At 43.8% G+C, this 13,798-nt stretch overlaps 1 protein-coding gene across 1 annotated transcript; it reads left to right on the forward strand.

Annotated features, from left to right (window-relative positions):
* Positions 1–8,420: 8,420 nt before the first annotated feature.
* On the forward strand, positions 8,421–9,044 carry E1B28_013883 (uncharacterized protein; the record flags this gene model as incomplete). The annotated part of the gene is made up of 1 exon (XM_043160680.1): positions 8,421–9,044. The coding sequence occupies one exon, from the start codon at positions 8,421–8,423 to the stop codon at positions 9,042–9,044; it is 624 nt and encodes a 207-aa protein (XP_043001747.1).
* Positions 9,045–13,798: the final 4,754 nt, after the last annotated feature.

Below are 13,798 nucleotides of genomic sequence, written 5' to 3' on the forward strand. Positions count from 1 at the left end.
ATATGGAGTGACATCGTCTGGCAGAGTCTTCGTCAGTACGTGGTTGAGAATGAACACCACAGTAAGAGCTGCATCCTCCCAGAATTGAAGGGGTAAACCAGAGTCAGCTAGCATGACCTGAATCATCTTCTCAACAGTCTGAATATATCGTTCTGCTTTCCCGTTCTGTTGGTGAGCATAGGGGGCCATCACTTCTTGGATAATACCTCGTTCAGCAAGCCATTGGGCAAGAGACCTCTTCTAGGAACTCCTTCTCATTGTCATGTCGGATTGATAAAACCCTCCAATCATGTTCCTGGGATTGATTGAGATTTTCCAGGCGAGCAATAGTTTCCTTCATGTGCTTAAAGGCAATGTTTTTCCGGTTAAGAGGCAAAAGGGAGGCCCAGTTGGTAAAGTCATCTAGTATGATATGAAAGTACTGTGCGTCGGATGGAGAACGAACTGGAAAGTCTCCACACGTGTCCATATGTAAGAGTTTAAGTGGTCATTCAGCACAATTCTGGTGGTGATCGTAAGGATGTCGCACCCCCTTCCCCTCGATACAAGGTGCACATATCCCTTTCATGTGTTGTCCGTTCCATTTCAGGCCAGTTGCATAATTACCATTCAGGATGCAACACAAACACCATTCACCAATATGGCCAAGGCATCTATGGATGATATTGCCATCGTCAGTCACTGGATCAAATGTGAAGCAGACAATATCGGATGGTATGTGACTTTCTAGTGTCTGGGAATCAGGAACAGAGGATGTAATAAAGCGACCACAAAGAAAGAACAGGCGATGTTTCCAGTCTACTGACCAGGAGGAGCACTGACCAGTAGAGGATACAAAAGAGGTGGGTAATAACAGTCTGTTGACACCCACATCAAACAGGACCATAAAACCACTCTTGATAAGTGCACTAGCACAAAATAGATTGAATGGAGCACCCAGAGAATAAAGACAATCATGTAATCTGACACAAACAAAATTGTCTTCACCTTCCAGGGGCAGTTCGAAAACACAAACCCCGTTCCCTCTAGTTACTATCCATTCACCACCAGCAGTCATAAGTTTCATCTCAGTGAATGCATCATAAGAGACAAAATACGACAAGTCATTAATGACATGACGTGTACAGGCTGAATCAAGTATGACCAAGTACTGCTGGATAGTACGAGAATACACGTCTGGGTCATTGGAACGTAACACCAGTAAGGGGTGAATCAAATCTTGCAGGTCGTCAGGTTCAATCAGACAGGCAGGGTAAGTTTGAATTTCTTTGATTTTGGTAGTAGCTACAGCAGCTACATTCTGGCGAACGGGTTTTGTAGCATTAGAAACAAAAGTGCAAGATGGAGTCATAGCGGTAGTACTGGAAGCAGTTGAAGTAGAAGGTTGTTGAGAATGTGATGAAGAAGGAGTAGCAGCCTTAGCTGCTGTAAGGACTTGCATACAGTTTTGACAATCAGCAACGGTGTGTCCAATCCCTCCACATCCTTCGCATACTGGATGATTTTTCTGTTGTTGATTTCGGTTTGTATATTGGCTCCATGGGTATCTGATACCTGAGGCGATCGGATACGTTCATTTACAAACGTAGTTGAAACAGAACGTAGCATCTTTTTTTTTTTTTTTTTTTTCGAAGGTAGTCGCAGAGCAATCTGGTTGACTAGCAGCCGCCAGAATTTCCCAGTGTATTTGGCCAAAGATGTGGTTGTTCGGCAACCCATTAGCGAAATGTCGAAGTATATCGGGCCAGTCAAGGTGAATAGACCGGACCAGCATGGCTGTCTGCGTACAATAGTTGGATACGTATCGCTCAACTTCCGCTAATACAGACACTGAGGTTTTGAATAATGTATCCTTCACAGCCATGGCACTAAGATCACTCCCAACTCCCCAGTTATCATGGATATGGGTATAAAGCTCCTGTGCTGTAGTAATTCTGCCATCTGTCAAGGGACCAGGAAGGCAGCTCCAAATATCGTTCGAAATGTGACAAGCCAAAATCTGCCATACTGCATGGTCATTCTCTCTCCAATTCTCATAATCCAAGTGTTTGGATTCCATAGAACCAATATTTGGTATAGGAGGAGGAAAAATGGGCGTGTTGTAGACATTAAGATGAACACCTGGAGGCGGATCTTTGCAGATATGGCCATTTAGTTGGAGATGGGTGATGGGCAACATGACTTGCTGATCCCAAGTAAGGACATTCTTAGAAGTCAACAGGTCCATCTTTTTGATCTCGGATATAGCGTTCAACACCGCTGATGGGGAGACTTTAGGCAATGAATAAAGTGAAGGTCGCATCGTTTGAGAACTTTCCACTATATTGTCAGGAGTGGTAGAGCGACCTGGCAAATCCATATGTCCATCCGTGTTATGTGGCTGTTCAGCTGTTTGTGGAACAAAGTGGATGTGAAGAAACGAAGTAGACGTAGTTGTAGTCGGTAAAGTATTATAACTATGATTGGATATGAAAGGATTGTAACTAGAATTCATGCAAAGAGGATTATTATTACTAAAACATTCTCGAGTGATTGTATGCAGTCTGTTATAAGAATAAAAGAGATTACGATTACTAACTGGTTCTGAATGTGCATGAGAAGGAATATGGTGTGGTAAAGCATTCATTGGAAGAGCTGGTAAAGAGTGCGAGGATGATACACGATCTGGTGGAAAAACAGTTTGAAATTCATTTAAGTTGATATGATATCTATCAAAAGCAGAAGCATTTGGGTAATGTATAAAAGAGTTATTGTAACCATATGAAAGAGGAGGAGGAAAATTTGTCGTAGAAGGGAAAGTGGATAAAGGAGAGTCATGATATGCAGCTGAACTTGTCATCGGGAACATTCCATTGACTACCTGGGACCAACATGGATGGATTGATTTGGTGCTCAGGTACTCGATTAGAGCCTGGTAAATGAGAAGGGAAAGGTGCCGATTGTGGTGTAGGTAAGGTTTGTGGGTGTGAGGGATGATTATGAACGTGATCTGGCAATGTCGGTGGTCTAAGTCCATCCGGAATCTGATCATCTCGATCGAAAGAAATCCATCTTGGGTGATTAAGGCAAAATCACTGTCAATCAACCTAGTCAATAACCACAAGTACGGGTGAGGGATGAAGAAAAAAATTTTCTATTTTTGACTCTGTGGGTAAAAAAAATGTCCACATATTATCAGAAGATCCTGAAACTGTCTCTAAAGCCTTATTTAAAAGGTTGGCCCATAACCTATAGGCAAAGAAGTCCCAGAGATCTAATGAGTGGATATATGTCATAGAGACTCCTTAGTCAGGACATGAAGTGGTGCAAGAGTATATATCAAGTACCTAATGAGTGAATACTGTTGAATACTATACTTCGCCCGTCCTCCACAGCCACTGTATTCCTCAGCCACATTCCTCCTTGGACGCCCCTTTATCATTAGCCTCTGGTTTCTGTTTGTCCTTTTATTATTTCATACTGTTTACCTTCGATACTCTTATATAGTTTTACATATGACTCAGGCTCCCTCAGTTGACGTCTATCGCACTGAGGTGAGCCCTAGATTACATTCATTCTTACTTATTACAGTTCTGACAGTCTTATAGTTCTTTCTATTCTCAACAGGTACATGATACATGAATATAGTTGACGTCTATCGCACTGAGTTCTTTCTATTCTCAACAGATTATGAGACCTGTTGCTCTGTGATTAATACTACAAGAACAGTCGCAAACTGAACATAACTCAGCCACCCTAGTGCAAATTCGACATAATGTCAGCCTCACATACGTCATCAATCCCAGTATTCGTCAAAGAAAAATGTTTGACTGGTCGTAAAAATTGGATCACCTTCAAACGGGAAGTTATATTCCAGGTCGGCACAAAGGGATTGGATGGATACCTTGACGGTACTATCCTCATACCATCTAGAACTACTACAAATCCTACAATTATCGTTACATCGCCTGACACCGGTACTACCACCAGCCCGCCTGCACAACCACAACCTCCGCCTCCTATTCCCCTTTCTCCTACCCCTCTGTATAGCCCAACACCTTCAATTGAGGAATGGAAGGCTAGAGATTGATTCGTAGCCAGCATTATCGTTTCAAACATGGTCGACCCCATTGCGGTAGGAATTGACGACGAACACACAACCTGGGCTAGCGTCATCTGGGTGGGGCTGTGTCGTGAGTTTGACATTAAGTCAGAAGAACTCATTGCTATTAAAGAAAAGCAACTCCAAAATAAAAGGATGATCAATAGGGAAGATTTTAATGAACACATTGGACACACGCGGAACTTTTGGAAGGAAGCTCGCGATGTTGGGGCAATTGTGTCCGATGCTCAGTTCCGTTCCGTCCTACTCGACTCTTTCCCTGAAGAATGGGATGATATCATGATGAGTGTCCCCAGATTGTCAAGCTCTGATGTGATGACTCACCTCGAGTCCCAATGGATCAAATGGGAAGCACGCCGTGTCAAACGAGAGGGCGACAAAGCCAAAGTCAAAGCTCTTATGGCCACTAATGTCAAGACTACCACAACTCCCCGAAGCCCGAAAGTATGTGATGGGTGTGGTAGATGTGGACACTATAAGCCGGATTGTTGGGCCAAAGGAGGAGGAAAGGAAGGCCAAAACCCTAACAGATGGAAATTCTCAGCAGGGTTAGAACCTAGGGAAGAATATGTTAAAGCTCACCATGAACGATTGAAGATGAAGGCGAACGTATCAACGGCAGCATCTCCTTCAGTACCCACGAATGTGAATACCATCTCCACCCCCGTTGACACTTACGTGTTCAACACCAACACTACTGGTATGTCCAACCCCCCTGAACTGAAAGTTCCTCCCCCTGATTCGTATAACCCTAGCCACGACTTCATACACCCTTCCATTCTAGAAGAAGGTGAAGGCATGGGTGAGGAGGAACTGGAAGGGGAGGACATACACGTACCAATAACCATTATCCCAAAAGCTTCCTGTATTCTCTGTGTCCCTTATAATATCTCCGTTTCGACAAATTCAGTGAGAACTTACATGGATTCTGGAGCATCAGACCACTGCTGGAAGAATCAAACATCCTTCACAAATTACGAGGCAGCTGACGGTAGAGGGCAAACAGCACAAGCAGGAGCTTCAGGCGAGTTCCCGATCCCTGGTGTAGGAAAGGTATCACTGTGGACAAGAGATTCGACAAAGCGACTCAATTTAGGAGATGTCAGACACACTCCTACTTTCAGTAACAATCTGGTGTCCATGTCCTCGCTTGATGTAGAAGGCTATCATGGTACTTGGGGAAATGGTTGAATATCGGTCTGTGAACCTGGAAGTGAGGTGCTGATAATGTCAGCTGAACTCAACGGTAAAATGTATGAGTTCTTACAGAACGGAGATCTGAACACCTCAGTGAATTATTCGAAGTCACTTGATAAACTGGTAGAGCTGATGACTTGGCATCGAAGATACGGGCACAACGGTGTTAGGCGAATATTGCGGGTAGCCTCAAAGAACCTTGTGGACGGTCTGAATATCACGTCAAAAGAAGTAGTGGGAATGTGCGAAGATTGTTTATATGGAAAGGCAACTAGACGACCATTCGATGCGAAAGTGATGCATGAAACACAGGTGTTGGAACGTGTTCATATGGATCTATGGGGACCGGCAAGGACACAAAGTTTAGGGAAGAAATTGTACCTGATGATATGCACAGATGGTCGCTCATCATACCGCGTACCCTATTTCCTGCCGAATAAAGGAGGTAAAACAGTTTTAGCAGCATTCAAGGAGTACCATGTTATGGCAGAACGACAGACCGGAAAGAAACTCAAAATCATCCGGATTGACAGTGGTGGTGAACTGGACAATCACCTCATGGATGGTTACTGTCGAGCGCATGGCATTGGGATCGAACGTATAACTCCGTATTCTTAGGCAGCTAATGGAATGGCTGAACGTGCAAACTGTACAGTTATAGAGGGAGCACATACCATGCTTGAAGACTCTGGGTTCCCTAAATTCTTGTGGGCAGAAGTGGTGTCCACATTCTGCTATATCGACAACTTCATGCCCTCACGCCGTTTCCCGGATGACATCCCTGCTGAACTTTGGACTGGAAAACGGCAGGATGTCTCGCTATCGCGGATATACTCTACTAGTATCTAAATAAACGCATTTTTAACATTTTTATATATAATATAATCAAAATGGGAACATAATATGAGGATTAGAGCAAGCCCAAGCTGCTAGTCAAAGCACGGGTCTATTTGCGGGTTATCCGAAGTACAGAAAGTACGAAACACCCTATAGATGAGAGTCTTCGACGTTCCGAAACCTGTAGGAACTGATGAAGCAGCCTTTAAAAACCTTCGTTCATTTGGATAGGCCTCGTCTCACTCGCAATTACCTGTAGCAAACATGGGGACACTTGATTTTACTATCAATTTATTGATTTCTTCGATATTGGTTGAAAAGACGGAAACAACTCTTAGAAGTACATCTGGAAGTAACAATCGGACGGATGTAACTATCTAAAGTCCACTTCGGACTTAAGGAACAGAAACAATGCCGGTGGCTGTAACTTACAGCTGGAAACAAGAAAAGGGGCGGATGTCGACGATGTCCGGTCAGAAAGGACATTCTTGTTAAGGACGTGCGGAATGACTTGGAACCGAACGGAACCAAAGGGAGAAACGATAAGATAAGATATAAGATATGTACGGAAGGATATACTAAAAGAGGAATGATCTAAGATGAAGAGAGGGAAGAAACGGAGTTGATCGGAGCGTGTCGGAGAGCGACGAGGAGAGTGGAGGAGGTTGAAGAGAATGACGGAGTCTTGACAGTAGCCGAAGTTATTGGACAACGGCTTCCTGAGTCGAGCTGCCTTAGACCAGGTCACTGGGAAACCAGAGTCGAGTTTAATTCTGAAGAATGTAACTACTAAGTTGTACATCTTATATAGGATAGAAATGTACAAGGTCCAAGACGGATCCAATAGTCGGATCCGCATTCGGACCACCGACTCCCAAGCCGATAGTCTAGGCTTTAATAGGTAGTACGGAGATTAAGGTAAGTGGAGTAAGTGATTGTGACACGTCGGTTCGGATCGGTCCGGCATGGATGTAACAATTCTACCAGGAAAGAACCATAGGAACGATCCCTGGAATGTAGATCGAGCAGTTTTGGACTATTCCAGATCGGATAGAACAAGAGAGAACAAGGGAGCACATGGGGACTCGCCTTGGAAACAAAAAGGGGTCAGGATGTATCCACATGCAAATGTCAAAGATATCCGACTCGGAACAGGAATAAAGAAAATATGAGGAAAAGAAATAAGAAATACTGTATTCTGGACAGTTTTATATCTAATTGACATGTACTATACCTGATCAAGGGTACTTTGGTATCTCTGAAAGGGATTTCTCTATATTTTCGACTTTTTACCATATCTTCAACCTTTGATTATTATTTATTCGAAAAGGCGTATATAAGGGAGGATGGTAGCAGTATTTTCCCCAGTAACCTACGACAGAAGCCTAAGTGCTTTCACTAGGGGACTCTGGCTCATACTTTGCCCCACTTCTTCGAAGTTGGTGTTTGTATTTGGAAAAGATTGGATTTGAACTTTGAATTTGATTTGAATTTGTTGCCACTTTGGTACTTGGAAACTTTGAACTTGTAGAGTCGCTTTGACTCGAATTTGAATTGAATTTGATAGTTCTATTTGAACTTGGAAAGATTGGAACACCTCCTCAAAGTAGTGAACTTCATAGAAAGCCTTTGTCATTTTGACTTGTGAACACAGAATTTAAATTTGTTTGAACCATATAAAGCCCCACCTTTGAAGTCATATCTTAGAGTTCTCAGTGAACCTTGCTGAGAGCGTCCATTGATACTGACCTCCACAAATCAACTACACTAATTGCTAGTGTTGGGTTTGGTTTTGCGCACTTTGTGCTTGGAGTGTGTTTTGCTGCACCTAGTAGTAGTTTTTAGTGCTGTTAATGGCTCAGATTGGTTTGTATTATGTAGAATTGTTTGGTACCTGTCCTTGTGTATGCTATGTACAGAAATATAGATGCATTGTTCTGACAATTTTGATATGTGATTAAGATAAAAGTATAGAAAAAGTATAGAAAAGGTGGCCAAGGAGGTCAACTTTTTCCTTTCCTTATCCTCCTTATCAACTTTTTTTCGGGCAAGTGAACTTTTTTAGACTTTGTGGACGTTCCCTGGAAAAGTACATGTCCTTACCTCCTTAGCCTAGTGTTGGGTTTGGTTTTGCGCACTTCGTGCTTGGAGTGTGTTTTGCTACACCTAGTAGTAGTTCTTAGTGCCGTTATCGCACTTGAGACCTGTTGGATGTGATGCTTGGGCTAAACTTCCTGAAAGACATCGGGATGGGAAATTGTCGAGGCAAGCTATAAAGGGCCAGATGTTGGGTTATTTGGGTAGAAGGGGGTATCGGTTATGGGTGCCAGAAACTAGGAGTGTTATTGAATCGAGGGATGTTCAATTCGAAGAAGGTACCCCTCATCGGACTTTACCCGTGGATAGGACCAGTGATCTGGATGTCCAAATTGATTTTGATGTTGAAGTTGGCAACCCTGTTGAACCAATTCATTATCCGACACCAGACGCCGTCCCTCTACCATTGACAGATGACCATGGACCCGTAACAGCTCCTGAAGATGCAGTTGCAATGGAGGAACCAATACCACCACCAGTGGAGCGTATTCAGCCGTCCCTAGCAAGCAACAGAACGCGCAGATTACCAATTCCGTCAAGGGCGCAAAGGGATATGTTGGAGATGGAAGAGATGGAAAAGGATGTGAAGGGTAATAAACGGGACTGGGCAACAGACACGAGTAAACCTCGAGAGGGAGTATTATACAACCCAAATCAAGCTCACATGCTGATTATCAACAGCCCGTGGGCTTTCGCATCGACAATGTCTCGTGAATGGGTACTGATAACGGCACTAAAAACTACTACTAGGTGCAGCAAAACACACTCCAAGCACGAAGTGCGCAAAACCAAACCCAACACTAGCAATTAGCGTAGTTGATTTGTGGAGGTCGGTATCAATGGATGCTCTCAGCAAGGTTCACTGAGAACTCTAAGATAAGACTTCAAGGTTGGGGCTTTATATGGTTCAAAACAAATTCAAATTCTGTGTTCACAAGTCAAAATGACAAAGGCTTTCTACGAAGTTCACTACTTCGAGGAGGTGTTCAATTCTTTCTAAGTTCAAATAGAACTATCAAATTCAATTCAAATTCGAGTCAAAGCGACTCTACAAGTTCAAAGTTTCCAAGTACCAAAGTGGCAACAAATTCAAATCAAATTCAAAGTTCAAATCCAATCTTTTCCAAATACAAACACCAACTTCGAAGAAGTGGGGCAAAGTATGAGCCAGAGTCCCCTAGTGAAAGCACTTAGGCTTCTGTCGTAGGTTACTGGGGAAAATACTGCTGCTACCATCCTCCCTTATATACGCCTTTTCGAATAAATAATAATCAAACGTCGAAGATATGGTAAAAGTCGAAAATATAGAGAAATCCCTTTCAGAGATACCAAAGTACCCTTAATCAGGTATAGTACATGTCAATTATATATAAAACTGTCCAGAATATAGTATTCCTTATTCCTTTTCCTCATATTTTCTTTATTCCTGTTCCGAGTCGGATATCTTTGACATTTGCATGTGGATACATCCTGACCCCTTTTTGTTTCCAAGGCGAGTCCCCATATGCTCCCTTGTTCTCTCTTGTTCTATCCGATCTGGAATAGTCCAAAACTGCTCGATCTACATTCCAGGGATCGTTCCTATGGTTCTTTCCTGGTAGAATGTCCTTTCTGACCGGACATCGTCGACATCCGCCCCTTTTCTTGTTTCCAGCTGTAAGTTACAGCCACCGGCATTGTTTCTGTTCCTTAAGTCCGAAGTGGACTTTAGATAGTTACATCCGTCCGATTGTTACTTCCAGATGTACTTCTAAGAGTTGTTTCCGTCTTTTCAACCAATATCGAAGAAATCAATAAATTGATAGTAAAATCAAGTGTCCCCATGTTTGCTACAGGTAATTGCGAGTGAGACGAGGCCTATCCAAATGAACGAAGGTTTTTAAAGGCTGCTTCATCAGTTCCTACAGGTTTCGGAACGTCGAAGACTCTCATCTATAGGGTGTTTCGTACTTTCTGTACTTCGGATAACCCGCAAATAGACCCGTGCTTTGACTAGCAGCTTGGGCTTGCTCTAATCCTCATATTATGTTCCCATTTTGATTATATTATATATAAAAATGTTAAAAATGCGTTTATTTAGGTACTAGTAGATTATATCCGCGATATCTCCCCCCCTAACAAAAGAAAGGACTGTCCTCAGTCCATATTATCTTTGTCCGGCGTCAATCCGCAATGTCTACGACCTGTTTCGCAATGTTCTTTGGTTGATTAGACCTCCTCGAAGTTCAAAATTTCTTTCCCGAGGACTCTAAGTCCCCACATCAATCGGTTCCTTCATATATCTCGCTTAGAAGCGTTATCGATATCAAATTGAATTGATTATGCACTAGCGAGTTAGCCATCAACTCGTTTTCGAGATCTGTAGCTAAGGTTTCCTTATTTAGAACTTTCCCACTCCACTACTTCCGCGAGAGGTATGTTCAAAATATTTCTAAGTCAATTCGGGGTTTGCCGATCGCCCCTTTTATATTTTCAAGGTTCAAGGGTTCGTTTTTCAACTTTCCTTCCTCCCTTATTCTACCATGTCTTCCTCTTCGTCGCTTTCGGGCCTTTCGCCAGCGGCTCTCAGCGATCTTTCGTCCTTTAATGAGGCCATGTTCACAATACACCGCACATTCAGCGACGCAATCACGTTCCCTCCCTCAGAAGAACTTTCACGCGACGGACTCCTCCTCTGTGCTCTCAAGCATTGCGGAACAGAGCTGGTACGTGTTAATTCCCTTTCTCTTCCTTTCTGTTTCATTTCTGACGCGTTTCACACTCTAGGATCGCTTGGCTTTCGAATTCCGCAAGTTTTCGTTTCATCGAAGCTTCCCTCCTGCAGTGGGATCGATCCTTTCTGCTGCCTCAAGGATAGCGAATTCTCAACGTTACGAAGCTTTCTGGGTGCTTTCTGCTGATGAACTCGCCACTTGGGCGACATATAACCTTGTGCGTTCCATATTTCCTTTCTTTTGTCTTCGATACTAACTGTCTTCCGTAGCCTCAACATAACTTTAAGGCTGCGCCTTCTGTCAACTTTCTATACGACGTTCTTCCCGATCTTGAACTTCGCCCTTACTCTCCCTGGCATCCCGGATACCGAATGGTCCGCATGATGTCTTCAAAACGACGCCGGTCTGAAGAGAACGACAAGAAGGCCTCTTCCTCTGAAGTCGAAATCGTCGACGATCCCCCGGCGAAACGTCTCAAACAGACCGCTATGCGCAAGGTAAGCCGTCATTTCCGCTCTTAGACTTCTTCTAACCATTCTATAGCCAACGTCGAAGAGATCCAAGGCAGTAGTCTCTTCTGAGGAAGAGGAAGACGAAATCGAGTCCGAAGAGGACCTGAAACCTTCTCCTTCCCCAGAAGTAAGTTCACTTAATATTTTCCTTCTTTCTCAAGGCTAAACAATATCTTCGTAGCCGCTTACCAGACTGTCAAAGAAAGATCCCCCTCCACCTTCGAAAAAGCAACTGGAGGTGGTCATATCCCAACGTCCGCTCCCTAAGCCTTTGCCTAAGCCGGCACGTTCTCTGGTAAGTCTCTTATTCTTTTCTGTTTCTCACTATTCTAATAATTGGAATAGATTCCGCCCTCCGATTTGTCGAAAATCAAGAAGGTCGAGATCCCTCCAGTAGCTAGTTCGTCGACTTTGTCCTCCGGCCCTCGCACTACGCGCAGTTCAACCGGTACCCTCCTGAAGGTCAAGCAAGAACCTTCGAAGACACCTGCAGCTGGTAAGGTCCCCGAGGTTCGAAAGGATAAGGGGAAAGGCAAGGCTAGGCCTAAATTGCCATCTCCCTACGTTCCTAAGCCTTCTAAATGGTTTTCCAATCGCCGATTTGACATCGTAAGTCTCCGTTTTATACTCATTACTTCTTTTCTTTTCTAAGTCATTACTTTTTCAGCATTCGCAAACCCAAAAGCATCCGCAAGGTCTCGACGCCGATAGTAAGTTATCTTTCCAGTTTCTAACATTTTCTTGTTTCTAATTCCTATCTTAGATGTCCCGCTCCGCTTCAACATTCCTGAGGCAGACGCTTTTTCGCTTCGAGATGTTCTCGAGAGCGGCCGGACTCTTTCTTCAGTAAGTTCTAACCGTCACTCTCTTTTTCCTAAGCTGATCCAACTTGAACAGGAATTAATGCTTCCATGCTTCTCCTGCGCCTCCGCAAAAGTCAAGTGCGAGCGCTCTACAACAAAAGCGAGAAGTGTGATCGATGCAAGGTGTCTCGGTTCCCGTGCAGTTGGATTCTGCCGAAGTCGGAGTCCTGGTCTAGGATGGACATCATCCGGGACTGGGCGAGTTCGACCCCCAGCAGTAAGTCCTTGTTTTCCATTCTATTCTTTTGACTAACATATCTTTCTAGACTTCCATTCGCGTCTAGGCGAGCTCTTGCAGCTCTTGAAGATATATGACCAGCTCAATGAACAAGCGCGGTCTCTTCAAGATTCAATTTCCTCCCTTCGTGCCAACATCGTCGACAAGGCTCACGAGGTCCAAGATGTCGCCATCAACCCGAAGGTAGTTCTCGAATATCTTCAACTGCACCCGGACGGTCTGGCGCTCTCTTCGGAGACAATCCGTGGGCTTAGTGCCCTTTTTGATTGGCCGTTGGAAGATGGAGAGGCAGAGGGGTTCACGGAGGTCAAGGTGGATGGGTCTTCGACGACCTTTCTCAACCCGACAACCGGCGAGTCCTTCTCTGTCGCTCTTGGTTCGACCAGTGCCGCTCAAGTACGTTTTCTTTATATTTCTATCCATTTTCCTTTTTATTTTCCTTTCTAAATACTCTTTTCCTTTCAGCAGAACACTCCGGAACCAGTTCACGATGACAGCGCGTCAGCTCGGGAAGTTGAGGAATCCGTGGTTCAACAGCCGGGTCAAACGGTTGTCGAGGGGAAAGAGCGTTCGATGGAGGCACCATCGCCTGGGGATGTTGCCCCGTCTTCCGATCCTCTTGGACGTTCACCTAAGTGTAAGTCCAGCTCATATCCTAGATATCTTCGACCTCACTAACTATTCCTGTTAGAGACCTTCGCTGATATCTTGTAATGGACTATTGCATGGACTTGCGGTTCTCGAGACATTGGTCTCGGGACCTATTCTTTTCTTATTTCTTGTAATGCTTCTATCTGTTCAGTAGTATACATACTACTTTAAAAATGTATTTCTATATCTTTGCTACTGTGTAGCATAAAAATACACTCTGTATTTTTCCTTCTATTACTGTGTGATAAAGGAATTAAGAGTCTTCGAAGACTTTTGACTTAGACAGAGTGCCTTCGTTAGCCCCTGTCTAGTGACTTCAACAATATCGAAGAGACCCCTAAGTCCTACTTTCCCCTATATTCTTTTCTATATTCCCTTCTATCCTGACAAACATGAAGCTAGCCATTGAAGTGCTGTATGAGTTATTGGTTTCTAGTAAGTCCATTCTAATGTCTTCGATACGCAATCTCGAATCTAGACATCGAATAGAGGCATACCCTAGGAACTTTGTTCCTTATGTAGGGCTTTCCTACTACATTGCTGGAGACCAGATCGTTCTTCATACGCCTCTTTCGACTAAACGAGAA

Source organism: Marasmius oreades, assembly GCF_018924745.1.
Source record: "Marasmius oreades isolate 03SP1 unplaced genomic scaffold unpl_scf_6, whole genome shotgun sequence".
Taxonomy (NCBI): Eukaryota; Fungi; Basidiomycota; class Agaricomycetes; order Agaricales; family Marasmiaceae; genus Marasmius; species Marasmius oreades.